The 15755-nt window shown below is 33.6% G+C and overlaps 1 protein-coding gene across 3 annotated transcripts in view; it reads left to right on the forward strand.

Annotated features, from left to right (window-relative positions):
- Positions 1-15755, forward strand: part of GALNT13 (polypeptide N-acetylgalactosaminyltransferase 13) — a 538580-nt gene that overhangs the window by 378305 nt on the left and 144520 nt on the right. For all 3 annotated transcript variants that reach the window (XM_032355601.1, XM_032355603.1, XM_032355604.1), the window contains one exon: positions 1905-2085. In XM_032355601.1, the coding sequence (XP_032211492.1) occupies positions 1905-2085 (181 nt within the window). The remainder of the gene's footprint in view (positions 1-1904; positions 2086-15755) is intronic.

Here is a 15755-nt window from a genome sequence, read left to right on the forward strand (position 1 = left end):
CCTGGAGAATATGGGCCAAGGGAAGAACTTTTTGTTGTGTTTATAATCTTTTTGTTTTCTATTTTAAAAATCTATTCAAAAGATAGGAGCCTTTAGGAGATATTATGTGAAGGTAAAACATAATCTAGTAATGAGCAAAATCATTGATGTTTCTGGAGAAAATCAAAGAACCAGACTAGTGAAGTTCTTAAGCTATGGTCTAGACTGACATACAAGTATAGATTCACCTTTCGTAGGATAAGGGTCAACTTCCTCCATTTTAATGGGGTAGAAGGATGTAAGGATTGCATAATTCCAAGAAGGTTTATAGATTTAATGCTACAAAGATGAAAGAGTTACCAATCAATTAAAAACTCTGATCATTTAAGAATGCTCTATCCTGTCTTTTGAGGGTAATAGTGAATTCCATTCTTTTGTGTTTCATTTATATTTTATATTTACATTTTAGTGTTAGGTTGAAATTTCTTTACTATTCACATGATGCTCTTTAAACCATTAGAAAATGAAAAAGAATAGATTGCACAATTAATGCACAAGCCAGTGTTGATTAATATAACTTGTTATTTACCATCTTCCATCTTCTGATAAAAGTGAATGTCTCCTGCTGCTACCCAAGCCCAAAGACCACCCTCTTCTAAGATGAATGTTGCTTGAGAGGTCCGCTGAAGGAAACTTTATCTTTCAAAATAAGCAACTCTCCTTAAAATAAAAACAAAGTTACAATATAAAATCCAGTCTTTCCAATAACATATAGCAATAACTATGGCTCTTGTTTATGGGGATAAACAACCTGTAGTACATACACAATGTGTTACATGTATGTAATAAACATATATGAATGTGTGTTATATGTGTATATATCTACATATATACATATATAAAAGCATACACATATGCTTTTAGTATAACCTGTGGCTAAACCATGTAATTTTATAGAAATAAATGTGTTTGGGATGCCTAATAACTAGCCTGAACTCCACAGTAAATCCAGGATACCAGGAAGGATATAACATATGTTTTCGAAGAGTTTGTAGTTTTAAAGGAGAGATAGTGAAGTAAACAAGTGCTTACAAGACAATGTAATCGGTTCTTCATGAAAGGATGGAAAGGATCGCCGGGTTGAGGGCCAGATTCTTGGTTTCAGCTCAGGTCATGGACCCAGGGTTAATGGATCCAGCCCCAAGCTGGGCTCTGCATAGTGGGGAGTCTGCTTGAGGATTCTCTCCCTCTATCCCTGCCCCTACTCACGTGTGCTCAATCTCTCTCTCATAAATAAATAAATCTTTTAAAAAAAATGGATGTTTAAAGTACAAAAGTCACAAAATACTAAACCTCTCCACATAGCTTTCTAGAAGAAGTGACTTGAAGACAGATTTTGAAGATGTGTACATGTTGAGCAGATGTAGAGTCCTAGCTCATTTTAGTAGAATGACATATCCAAAGATGTAAGACACAGTGAGTGTAGGAAAGCTGAGAATTAATGGTCATTTAAAATTGCAGATGAATAGAGTACAACTGGTTTTTCTCCAAATCAAATTTAGTTATTTACCATGGCATCTAACATGTACAAATTCATTCATTCATTGCAGATTTTAGATACTAAATATCTATTAAATAGTGATTAGGTTAACTACTAGAAACTGAAAATTTGGTAGTCTGCTAAAGACACATGAAAAAATAAATACATCTTACTTCCACAAATGCAGTGCTGCAATATTTACATAGATAAAGCTATTCTGAGTTGAATCTTTTGCCAAGCTGAGTACACCTGTTCTAAATTTTGTGTCCATCCAATGTTTTCTTGAACCATATAAAATCTAAGATTTGGCCTTAGTTAGACTTGTCAGACAATATTTCTGCGTTATTTGCAATGATTGTGATAGATCGATTGCTCCTCTTCTCAGATTTGGCAATGTGGAGGCTCTCTGGAGATTGTGACTTGTTCCCATGTTGGTCACGTTTTTCGGAAGGCAACTCCCTACACTTTCCCTGGTGGCACTGGTCATGTCATCAACAAGAACAACAGGAGACTGGCAGAAGTTTGGATGGATGAATTTAAAGACTTCTTCTATATCATATCCCCAGGTAAACATGATTTCTTCCTCTGCAGGGGAAGATAAAATTTTAAACATGCTGAATTTATGTTTCATTATTGCTGTTCTTCTACTCGCTTAAATAAGAACATGTTTATCACCATAATGCTATAGAAAATCATTTTTGAGAAAGTTATACTATGAAGTCATTTTTCATCTAGATTGAGAAAGACTACACTTATGTCAAATGCCTAAATACTCTTTTCTTAGTTTCCTTCTTGGCACAAGAATTATGCTAGAAAAGTGGAGTAAGCAGTACATAGTGAGATCCAAATTTAGTTAATATATATTAGCTCAATTTAAGAAAAACAGTTTTTTTAAGGAGAAGTAAGCCTGTATTTCCTTGTTTCACAAATAAAGCTGGCTGAGTTGGTAAGAAATTTCGTTAATGTTTCAACAGAGATATTTTCTACTGCCTGATGATTTCCTGAAGATCGAGGCTGGTAAATTATGGAGATATTAAAGTGTATATTTTTAAAGAATATTAAATGACATATTAAATTACTCATTAATTGATATGTGGAAAAGCATAATATAGGATAATAAAATACTAAACTACTTTAGTTACAGAGAGTAGATATGGAAATAGAAGTGAAATTTAGACTATCACTGGGTGGTGGGACTGTGATTTCATTATTTTCCTTACAGTTTTCTAAATTTTTAAAAATAAAGCATGCTACTTATTTTTAAAAAATTAAAAGAATTTAAAAGGAAAATAAATTTTAATAGAGAATTTTTTAAAATTTTAAGAGTTAAAAAGAAAAAAATAATGGGTGAGAAAATTCCATACCCGAGTGCTATGATTATGAATGATCTCATTTTTATAATTTTCTAGTAGTTTTTCAAAAAATTACTTAATTAAAAAAAAAACCTCCTGAGATATTACATTGTTTTTTAAGGAAATAAGATATGACATTGTGAGAAGCTACAAACAAGGAGAAGACACAAGGGTCTTTAACATCTCAAAGTTTAGACAAAGAGACCAAAAGATAAATTAATACAATGGGAATTCAACTGTACTGATGAAATAATTTTTCAAGTTTTGTTTTGATAGTTTATGTTTATACCATGTAGGCATCAGTGACATTCTTATGTAACCCCAAGAACAACAACAAAAATTCATGCTCACCTCCTCGTTTTTATATTAAAATATATTGCATGGTTTGGAAAAACTAGTTTGGGTTCTGACTGACATGCTCTGATTTCTGAAAGTATATATGAGGCTGTGAAAACTCTTCTTTTATAGATAAAGAGGCAATAAGTAGTATGAACTTTCTTATTAAGATTCAGTATTACTATAGAAAAGAAAAATGAGGGCAATGCATGTATAAGCGTGTCATTAGGTAAAGGATTTTTTTTTCACACGTTTTCAGGCTTCTTCTTTGTCAAGAAGCTATTGTCAGAAACACTATTTCACGCATAGATTTTTTTTTCTTTATAGTAGAAAGCCAGTCCAGATATTCAAAGAGTTGAGTTCAGCAAGAACATGTAAAATTCGTAGCAAGGCAGTGACATTTATGTAACCTTTTCATTTTCTTTTGATAATACTTTCTGAATTCAAATCATTACTTGTAGAAACACGTAAGCTCAAATATGAAGAAAGAAATAATGGAAGAAAGAAATGTGTTATGTGTGATTATATACAACTTATACCAGGGAATATAAGTAATTGAGAATAATTGCCACCATGTGTATTATTAGCCATTCATGATGAATATTATTTGTAGAAAGTGATGTGTTAGTCTTCTTTTGTATAATTTCCCATTGAATGAAAAAGGCAGATAAATGGTAGAACCATTTCTCAAACTGTAATGAAATGACAGCCTTTACAGTTTAAAGGGTAAGAAGGAACGCTTGCTGTCTGGAACTATTGACTTTATGTTGCTCAACAGGGACTGTTTATATATTCTGGAAAGTGTAGTTTTTGTGTTACAATAAATATCATTTAGAAGCTTACTGTTCTTATGAGATGGGCTCATTTAGATCTGGAAAGGTATTTTGGAATGCAGAAAGAGAACATTTGGGGAATATGCTGAAAATATCTGAGAACTTCCTAAGGAACATTATAGTGTCTCAGAAACTGTCAGCATTGCTGGACATGGGATCTGCCTGCTGTAGTATGGGCAAACTGAAAATACCAAAAACACAAAACAATTAATTGCTTCTCAGTGGAAAAGGAAAGGAAGTAAGCTGGAAACCAGAGCTGGACTTCAAGAATAATTCTAGCCGGGCAGCTTTCAGATCATCCAAAAATAGATAAAATGGGTTTTATTGGAAATTCAGGAATCTGTCACTTGTATGGTGTTGAGCCTTTTTTGAGTGAATAACTATTTAAGTCATTATTGATGGTTTCTGATACTCTTATAATCAAAATCATGGATTTCTTTGCTATCATCTAGAATTGTTGGGATTCTATTTTTCACTGCCTTGAGTAACAGGAAAGTTTGTAAAGAGAGTAGTTGGTGTCCAGGGATGGGTAGGGGGTCCATGCATGGACATCTACACTTAGACTTAACATCCTTTGCTATAATATACATAGACACACACAAACACACACATGTATTTATGAAAAATTCTAAAGAGCTTCTGTTGTGTTCTGTTTAATTCTCCAGACCTTCCTTGATAATCTAGCTAAGGAAATTGCTATGATTCTTTCTAGAAGGACCTCCATGTATCTGTTAATTCGCCAGAGATGTTGGGCATCTTCTGTGAGGAAGGAAACCCATTTTTTACACCGGGGCTTCTATCACGGAATCTTATTCTTGTATGCAGCTGCTCAAAATGCAGTCTTTAAGTACTGAGCCTTCATGAGTTGAATTCTGACAACTTTGCTTCTTCTCAATATGGCCTATACAATACTACTTTCCTATTTCATTGTTTGATCTCTGCTTCATCTCTGTCCTGGAAAAAGTAGGTATTCTTTCCCTCTCAATAAGGTATTCCCTGCTGTTGTGATACCATGGCCAATCCATTGTTACCACATAACACATTGTTTTATGTTTATTACATGTCTCTGTATCCAGAGACTTGCAGTTACAGTGCTTAGCAACTTTCCTGTCACTTTGCAGTCCTTGAAAAAAAAAATATGTGTTAAATAATTAGAAGAATCAGTGAGTGACTAAATGAATGAATGCCTTTGAAAAGGAAGCCGCTTATGTTTCATCTTTTCTGCTGAATTCTCCATGGATGTCTGGTCTGTACCAGGGGATCTCACAAGAATTGCAGCAGATTGGGAGCCTTTCCCCACTTCTCTGATCTAACCCCTGATTGAGGATTCACTGATAAAGAGATGTGAAAAGGGCTCTTCATGTAGCCATGATGTCATTCCTGTGTGTTTGCCCCCGAAACACATGTTCCCCTGGCTTACCCGTGTTCTTAGGGTATGATAATTACACCGTACTTAGAGGCCCCCACCGTGATACAGTCTTACCTCCCAGGACTAATATATAACTTGTAATGTAATAACTTTTTACACATGTTGATTTTTATTTTTCTCATGACCCCCATTAATTTAAAGTGACAATGGGTTGTATAAATAACTACCTATGTGAAATTACCTTTATCTGATTTTATTTTTCAAAATATTTACTGTGTGTCCTAATTGTCTGAGCTATGCCCATTAGCTTTAGACAACTATTGATTGAGCTGGCAGGGTCTAATTATGTCTCTCAATGGGTATATGAATGAAGAGTAGAAATACTTTGAAATAGTGTTGAAGAATACATTTCCAACATTTGTTTAGTTTGGTTTTTGGCTGCCTTTTTTAGGATGCAAATACTATAGCATCATTGATTTTTAAAGCCCTGTGGGCTTTTAAAGTCTGAGGCGGTTTTTACTAGTAATTGGGCTGTTTCAGCTTGAGGCAATCTGATTGTTCTAGCAAATCCTTTGAAATGAAGTGATGTAAGCAGAAACCACTCTTCACCGAGCACCCCATTATAAACGGCAATGATTTTTCCTGTTGGGTCGCAGGTAAAAAGCTTAAGAACTTCAAAATAGAGTGTAGTCATAACACAAACCGTATATTCGAAATGCTGGCCGTTCTATAAATACTGATTTTCTTTCAGGGGAAGGTAGATTTCTAACCGTGTATCAGTTGACACAGTGATTAGAAGTCGCTGTCCTTCCATAACCTCCAGTTGTTCTTCCTTTTCTTTTCTTTCTTTTTTTTTTTTAATTTATTTGACAGACAGAGATCACAAGTAGGCAGAGAAGCAGGCAGAGAGAGAGAGGAAGGGAAGCAGGCTCCCCACTGAGCAGAGAGCCCGATGCGGGACTCGATCCCAGGACCCTGAGATCATGACCTGAGCCGAAGGCAGTGGCTTAACCCACTGAGCCACCCAGGCGCCCTGTTCTTCCTTTTCTTAATGAACAGCTTGTGCTCTTGTTTTGAGCAGAAAAAAACAAATAGAAAATAGAATTTAAAGGTCTTCAAAACATACATTAAAGGTATTTGTATGTAACCGGGAAAACAGCTCATTTTCCTTTGGAAACACTGTAGCATTTTGATCTGTATTCCATATAAACAGAAACCACACATTTAGAAACACACCCTTGAACTTATTTTGAAGGTTAACTCTATTTGCTAACCTTTTAAAAATACTTTACAAAGATCAGTCCATCGAAGGCAGCCTTTGTTAAGCAGCATCTTTGGGTCATTATTAAAGTTTAAGACCTATGTTCATTTCTATCTCTTGAAATTTTTATCTATGAAATACAGATGTTTTTCAGCCTGCTGATTTTTTTTAAAGATAAAATATTTAATAACCAATCCTTTGAGTGTAGGGCCTAATTTCTTTTATAAGTCATAAAAATGTGGTTCCAGGCAGATTTCATAAGGACAGGTTTTGATGTTCCCTGCAAAATGTGCAGCATGCAGATTTTTTTTTTTTTTAGTAATCCAGGGATATCAGTTTTTGTTTGGTTAACATGAACTCATCTGAAAAGTGTGCAGCAATTCTGAACATAAAGTACATTTGCGTCTATGAATTTTGTATTTTTATTATTTAACAGCTTTTCAGCAACGTCAACCATGGTATCACCAAGTGAATATGATATGATGAGGAAGAAATTCTAAATCATTTTAATAGGTTGTATTGTGATAACATGTAATTCATATATCTGGTTGATACCATGAAATGCTAAGTGTGGAAGGAAGGGATGACAGCTGTTCTCGATATTGTTGGTATAATGGACCGACAACTTTTTCCTTGCTATGGTTAAAGGCTTTTGAATTCTTTAAGACATTAGGTCAGTTTTTATCATTGGTATTTTTATTGGTATTTTATGGGTGTTTATTTGTATTTTTAATAATAATGATACTTCCTTGCTTCTGTCTTCATTGGGTAAGTATTCATTAAGTTCCTGATCTGTACTATGCCAGGTAGGGGGGATACAAACACAGAAAAGATGTTGCCTTTGCCGTTAAAAAGTGAACTGTCTACATCATCACATTTAATTTGTTTAAATGAAAAATGTTATGAAGTGCTTGGTACATGAGGAGCACATTGTCAAGACTTTAAAGGGTTACTGATGTGAACTGCCAACATTTCCTTTGATTTCTTCTTCTCACTGACAAGCATCAAAATCAAATGAATCTCTAAGTTTTTTCTAATCTACCTGCTAAGTTTTCTCAAATGTCTTCAGGTGTCCTCATTCTCCAGTCATCCCACATGCAGGGAAACCCCTGATGGGCCTCTGGCTTCAAAGCTTGGGCACTTTTCACCCACTTTCACCATATTGCTGGAGGACATTCCTAAAACTCAATTTCACTTGATCTCTCACTTATCTAACAACGTTTTATTTATTTATTTTAAATATTTTATTTATTTATTTGACACAGAGAGAGAGAGAGAGCAAGAGAGAGGGAACAGTGGGAGAGGGAGAAGCAGGCTTCCTGCTGAGCAGGGAGCCCTGTGCAGGGCTCCTTCGAACTCTTGAGCGCTTAGAATGTGCTATCACCACTCTAGATTTTCAGCACTTGTTTTTTTCACATGTATATATGCGTTTGCACATATATGTGTATATTTATTTATATTTGCATATAGATATACCTATGTATCTAGTTGTTTTTCATATTGCTACTAGGAATGAACATCTTTTTCTTATTACTTGGATTTCTTCTTTTTAGTCAAATCATTTTTTCACTTTACTATTGGATAGCTTTTGTCCTTTTACATATCAGTAGATCTTTATGTATTCTGGGTACTCTGCTATATCCACTGCAAGTGTTTCCTCCCAGACCACTACCCATATTGTAAAAATTGATACACAAAAAGATTCTTAAAAAAGGAATTTAATTGTTGAAGTAAAATCTGGCTCGTTTAAGCCTTTATGGCTTTAGAGATTATTTTTTGTAAAAACATTGCCCTCCCATCCCCCCACCCTCTAGGGCTTGGCAAATTTTAGGTACTCCAGGAGTGTTTGTGATTTAATTTAAGTTCTAGTTAGTTAAATGCATGGGATTTTTTTTTTTTTTTTTTTTTAGGAATTCAGTGATCTCTCTGGGTCGTAATACAAGCAGAATGCCACAATCAGATGACTCTCCTTATGGAAAGTATTAGTATCTTTATCCATGGAACATAAATAAAATATTAGCGTCAACAGTTACATCAGCTATAGCTAGTTAATCAGCTACAGCAGTTATAATTTTAGAGAATTCTATTAAATGAGTATATCAGTTCCCATTACAGTAATTCTTTCCAAGTATCTTGAATTGTATTCATGGTCCATAAAGTTTATAAACAGATGCTATAAATTATATTTATTGAGTGTTACAAAAATATTGAATTGGAACAGTAAGTGTGGATCATTGTATCCTCAGTCTTCGATTAACAACTCAGAAATTCAGATAATTAGCCCCTCAAATGATTTTATCATTACCAAATCTAGGTAGGTTCTAGAGTGAATAAATATCACTTAAGTTCTAATATAGATTTATTCACAGAATTATCACTACCTTCTAGGATTTAGATACCAAAATTAATCATACATTTAGTTTCTGCTTCTTCTAACGAAACTTGTGTAGCTCTAGTGTAATCATTGTGTGTGTATGCGTGCACGCGTACACACATACACGCGCACACCTTCTGCACTATTCTAGTTTCCAGTAAGTCAGTCCTACCCCACTTAGATTGAATGTGATAATTAATTTTCACTTCCTTAAGGCATATTCAGCTAGACAAAGTAGAAAATTGCAATGTTTTTCAAATTGGTATAAATGATCAAGATTAGATGCATGGATTTTTACTGTTAGGAATTGGCTAAGAGTTTTTATTTGGGGTAAGAGCCTTTAATATGGATCAGATAGGATCCAGGTGCATACAGAGGCTTTCTCATACCTACTTTCATCTCGTCATCTTCAGAGTGCCCCAATTTCATTATTTAATTTTAGCATAACTAAATTTGAACAGCTTAACACTTATATAATCGGTTACATTAAATTTCAATTCTGATTCTTAACTCAATTGAATGGCTTACTCTGACACTCAGCAGCAGTCATTTACATAAAGTTATTGATGGTCAGATGGTTATAAATTGCAGATTTCTTATTTCAAATACTCTCAGGCTCAGTTCCTCACATTAGGTATTCTGGTGGATTATCTTTGCCTGGATTTCTATGTTATCATCATCTTGTAGCTATTTTAAATAAAATATGAGTTCAATTTCAGAGTTATTTACTTGCATATACTCTGTGGAAAGTAAACAGAGTCAAAGATAATCTTTAGAGAATTAGGAAACATAGTCTTTTTCAAATCCAATAATGATAGAAGGTGGATTAAACTCCTCAATGTGCTAAATTGAGGCTCCTTAAAATAATCCTTTGCAAAAATAAAACAGTACAAATAAAAAGACTAGCCATATATTTGCCTACCAGATATTAAATGCCAATGGTAGATTACCTCAGCATCCTAATAATTTACAGTCTTTTGGGAGTAGCATGTTAACACAAATTATCTAGAAAATAAAAACTCTGTTATTAATAGTTACCTTTATCCAAGGGGGTAGTAAGTTAGTGAGAGCTTTGCAGCAAGTCTTTGGTAGAAAAGAATGTGGGGCAATAGTTATAGGCCAGGATGGAAAGGTGTACTGGGGAGACAGGGTTAGGGCTTTGCAAAGGAAAGTGGAAACAGTTTTTAAAAAGGTAAGATGCCTGTTTGACAAATAAGCTTTTTACGTGCTTTTACCAGAAGCAGCATTAATATGAAGTAGTTACTGTTAATGTGGGATTGTCAATGCCTGAAGAGCAGGTGGCCGCCATATTGATAACTGTCTATAAGCCGCCTGATGTGAATGCTCTACTTTAGACCATATGCACACATACACATTGATTCATTAACACATAGTCAATGAAGTAAGCACTAATTCATGTTTTAATTGCAGGAAACATGAGCCCAAATTAAGAGATTGTTATATTTTATATATAAAGTGACAAAATAATGAAAAACTCAGATTAGTTTTTAATTGGTTAGTTTGGCTTAGCAAGTGAGTTTATTATTTATTTATTTATTCATTTATTTATTTAACAAGAAAATTTTAAATAGTATATATTAGCAGTTTGACTTAAGGCATATTCTAAATATATGGAAATATCAATAAAATATATCAAACAGTTAAATCTTTGTGATTTATATGGTTGAAAATAAGATAAATAAAGTTATAGTGATAGTGTTCTTATAACTGAAAGTTACTGTCAGAATTGTCATTACTAAAGGAGCTCCATTATGACATTATTTTAATTTTTAAACTGTTTTGTATTATAAATTTTGTGTATTTTTGGTGCAACATTTCAGTTAACAAAATTTGAGAACTTTGACTAATTAGGGATTTTGTACAACTTAATCATTTAGGAAATTCTGTTATTTCAGCATAATTTAATTGAATTTCTAATAAAAAATTCTCATTGGAATTAAAGAATATAGATCTCGAGTGTCTGATTAAGTTATTAATTGTTCAAAATGAACACCAAATTAGACATAACTGTATGTAACCAGCCTTCAATCTATGATATATAAACAGTAGTGGAAGGAAGGGGGGCTTTGATTGGGAAATAAGGTAAGAGAGGGTGCAATGTTTTTACTAAAATGGGATATGATGTGGAAGGCTTAGACACTTGTACAGATTCAAAAGATACAAAATTAAAAGCAGGCAATTTTAAGTTCTCAGTCAGGAAGCTTTCCAGAAATATAATGAATTGATTTGTAATGCAATGAGCTTCTTGTCTTGGGAAATATTCAAATAGAGACTAGATGTCTGTCTTTTTGAGATGCTTTAATGAGACTTGAATAAGAGGTTGGATTTGATTTCTTATCAGATCTTTCTAACTGTAAAATTCTGTCAGGGAAACTTACATATCAATGAATTAAAACACGGTATTAATTAGCACCTGGTTTAAAATTGAAAAAAAAAAACAAACAAACTGGATTTCAACGCAAAATGAAAAACTTATAATAAATTTTTCAACCATGACACAAGAAGCCTTGAAGAAGGGGGACTATATATAGTTGTTTGTTTGGGACAGTCATGGTGCATGCCTGTTATGTGGGCATAATTATTAATAGCCCCCCCTTTCACTCACAACAGTGTCCTGATTTGAACAATAATTATTTAGTCATTCTACTTATAAGCATTGTATAACTGTAGGTGGAAGTGACTATCTCTGGAAGAGGCCAAGTGGTCTGACAGAGATAACAATCATTATGGCATTGAGCTTGGAATGTAGACTTCTGTGGAAGCAAATTTTTGTCTTACCAAAATCAAGGGAAAATCCATAAGTCTTTTAGGCTTCTGGACTGTCAGTTTCAAGTAAATGCTCTAGTTCAATGACTTCTCTGACACCCAAAATAAATGTCCTTCTTTGAAATTCTATCTACAAAGAGACAATTAGTTTTTTAAAAGCTATCCCTTTGAAGATACAATAATGTCACTGAATTCTCACTCATCTTGGTAATGTATTCGCCAACATCTTCTTATTAATTTGTGTGATTATAGTAAGGTTACTTTTTCTGTTTTTTTATGTACAGTAATTTTATACTTTCATTTACAAAATGAAAGTATAAACTTATTCAATTTCTTGGTTATACCAGCAAAAGAAAAATTGTGCTAGTATACATATATGAAATATATTTTGTGATATAAGAATATATATTTCTCCACATAATAAAATGTATGTATGCATGTATATATACATATTTATGTATATATATTTTTCCACATGAGAAAGAAAATATGTATATATACATATATGTGTGTATATATACACACACATACACACACACACACACACACACACGCACACACATACTTTTGTGTGCATGTGTATTTTTTTTCCCAGATTCATAATTGTTTGGGAAATACTAATTTCAATTTCATTTTGGCTGTTTATTATATTGTATTTTCTCTAGCAATAATAAAACTGCCTTACTTTTAATATGCTGGAAGGTAAAGCCATATAAAATTCTCATTTTGATTGAAATATCATTATAGGTTGCAGTCTAATAGCAGATTTCCCTACATGTTTGGAAAACTAAGTAAACATGCCATAATAATATTTTCCGGCACCCTTCTTTCCAAAACTCAGAAGTTCTCCTATAAAATTATTTTGTAATCTCAGACTATTATGAAATCCTTCTCAAGAGAATATGTATAGCAGACATCCATGCATTTTCTGACTCCTACTATTAAAATCCTATGGCCTCTATTGTAATTTATATTCTGTCAACCCCAGAATTATAAAATACATTTTTTTCTTACTGATGTTTATGTCTGCTGGATAGTTGCACTGCTAGTAGACATCTTGATTATTGTGTGTTCAACAATAAAACACATAAACAGATGAAATAATTACCAAAACCAAATATTTTTCATAGTCATGGGTCCTATTTTTGAGGAAGTCTATGGAATATCAGGGTTAATTATTATTTCTCTGAGTACTGTGAATCTGTCTTTGAAAAATGGACATTTTCAGGAGAAGTTGTATGTTGAGGTTAGATTTTTTCCATCAGTCTATAAAGTACACAATGAGAACATAATTTATCATCTCGAATTAATAGTTCACCAATCTAGAGTCTCCATCTTTGACAAGGAAAATATAATTTCCTTCATTGTCAAATAAAATAAGAAAACTTTGAAGCCAGTGCTTATGGGCTAAAGAACAATCTAAGGAGATTTTGCGTAGGCTGTCCTTTGCTCTCTTACATTGGACTTCTCTGTGTTTAGAGTCACTGTATTTTATGAACAAAGAAAGCATGGCAGCCTTTCTCCCCATGGCTGTCAGTAGAATTGTAGAGGAGTAGGATAGTTATGTGAGAAAAGTTACAAATACATCTTCTAACAGGAACCATAGCATGAAAGCTGTGTTTTGTTTCTAAATACACCAGCATCTTCTATGACCCACCTTCTCCATTCTCACTCTCCACAAAATTTTTCTTAGTTTTTGAAAAATGTTTAACTTTTTATTAAAGTTCAATATGATTCAAAAAAGTGAACATTTTCTAAGTAATATCTCAATAGATTTTCATATCCCCACACATCTGTGTAACCAGCATCCAGATCAAGCACCAGAACATTCCAAAGCCTCCTACTTCCCCTGCCCCTAGAAGTCCCTCATGCCACTCTGGTTACTACCCTTCCATAAATCTGATTTCTGAGATCATAGACTTGCCTGTTCTTAGACTTTATAGAAATGGAATTAGACAGCATGTGCTCATCTGTGTCTGGCTTCTTTTCCTTGGCATAATGTTGTGTAGATCAGCCATTCTTATTGTTACGTAGAGTTCCATTATGTGACTATAACACTTTATATTTATTTTTTGTTGATGGGCATTTAGGTGTTTTCCAAGTTTGGAGCTACTCAAGAACAGTCTTGCTATGAGAATTTGTGCTATGAGAAATGCATATGAATGAATTTGTGTTGGTATGTTCCTGGGTATGTAATTGCTGTATCATAAAATTTATACTTTCTTTTTCACATAAAACTTGTTGGTTTTTTTTTTTCACATTATGGGTTTTTTTTTTTGTTTTTTTTTTTTACTTTGAGTGTAGTTGACACATAGTGTTACATTAGTTTCAGATGTACAACTTAGTGATTTGACAAGTTTGTGCATTATGCTATGTTCACGACAAATAGAGCCACAGTCGGTCCCATTACATTGCTATTACAATACTGTTGACTGTATTCTTTACACTCTGTTTTGTATTCCTATGTCTTTCTCATTCCATAACTGAAGACCTGTATCTCCCTCTTCTATTCAACCATTTTGCTGAACCCAATCCCCCTCCCCCTGATATCCATCTGTTTGTTCTTTTTATTATTCTGATTCTGCTTTTTATTTTTTGCTTTCTTTAAAGATTCCATTTATGAGTGAAATCATAGGGTATTTCTCTTTATCTAACTGACTTATTTACTTAGCATAATACCTTCTAGGTCCATCCCTTGTACCTCAAATGGGACAATCTTATTCTTTTTTATAATTGTGTAATATTCCGTTACATGTATATACCACATTTTCTTTATCCATTCATCTATTGATGGGAACTTAGGTTGCTTCCATATTTTGGCTGTTGTAAATAATGCTGCAGTAAACATAGGGGTGCCTATATCTTTTCAAGTTCGTGTATACTTTTACCCTGAGTAAATTAAATACCCAAAAGTGAAATTACTGGAGCATATTGTATTTCTATTTTAAATTCTTTGAGGAATTTTTTGAGGAAGTTTCCTCAAAACTATAGTGTTTTCCTTAGTGGCTGTACCAGTTCACATTCCCACCAGTAGTGCTTGAGGGTTCTTTCTCTACATCTTTGCAAACACTTGTTGTTTCTTGTCTTCTCAATTTTAGGCATTCTAACAGACAGGAGATGCTATCTCATTTTGGTTTTGGTTAGCATTTCCCTGATGATAAGTGATGTTGAGCATTTCTTTTTTTCGTGTGTCTATTGGCCATCTGTAGGTTTTTCTTTGGGAAAAATGTCTACGCAGGTCCTCCGCTCATATTTAACTGGACTGTGTGTGTGTGTGTGTGTGTGTGTGTGTGAGTGTATTGAGTTGTATGCATTCTTTATATATTTTAGATATTAACCCCTACTGGATATATAATTTGCAAATATCTTTTCCTATTCATTTCATTGTCTTTGTTTTATTGATGGTTTCCTTTCTTGTGCAGAAGATTTTTATTTTGATGTAGTCCCAACAGTTTATTTTTGCTTTTGTTTCCATGGCCTTGGGAGAAGTATCTAGGAAAATGTTGCTGTGGCTGAAGTCCTAGAGATTACTGTCTGTGTTCTCTTCTAGGATTTTTATGATTTCAGGTCTCACACGTAGGTTTTTAATCCATTTTGAGTTTATTTTTTGTGTCTGGTTTTAGAAAGTAGTCCAATTCTATTTTGTACACATCCAGTTTTCGAGCTATTAAAAAAAGACTGTATTTTCCAGATTGTTTATTATTTCCTTTGTCATAGATTAAATGACCACATAAATATGGGCTTATTTCTGGACTTTCTCTTCTGTTCCACTGTTCTATATTTCTGTTTTCCTGCCAGAACTATACTGTTTTGATTACTACAGCTTTGTAATATATCTTGAAGCCTGGAACTGTGATAACTCCAGCTTTGTTCTTTCTCAGCATTGCTTTGGCTATCTAGGGTCTTCTGTGGTTTCATACGAAT

This window comes from Mustela erminea, chromosome 8, assembly GCF_009829155.1.
Source record: "Mustela erminea isolate mMusErm1 chromosome 8, mMusErm1.Pri, whole genome shotgun sequence".
NCBI classification, from domain to species: domain Eukaryota; kingdom Metazoa; phylum Chordata; class Mammalia; order Carnivora; family Mustelidae; genus Mustela; species Mustela erminea.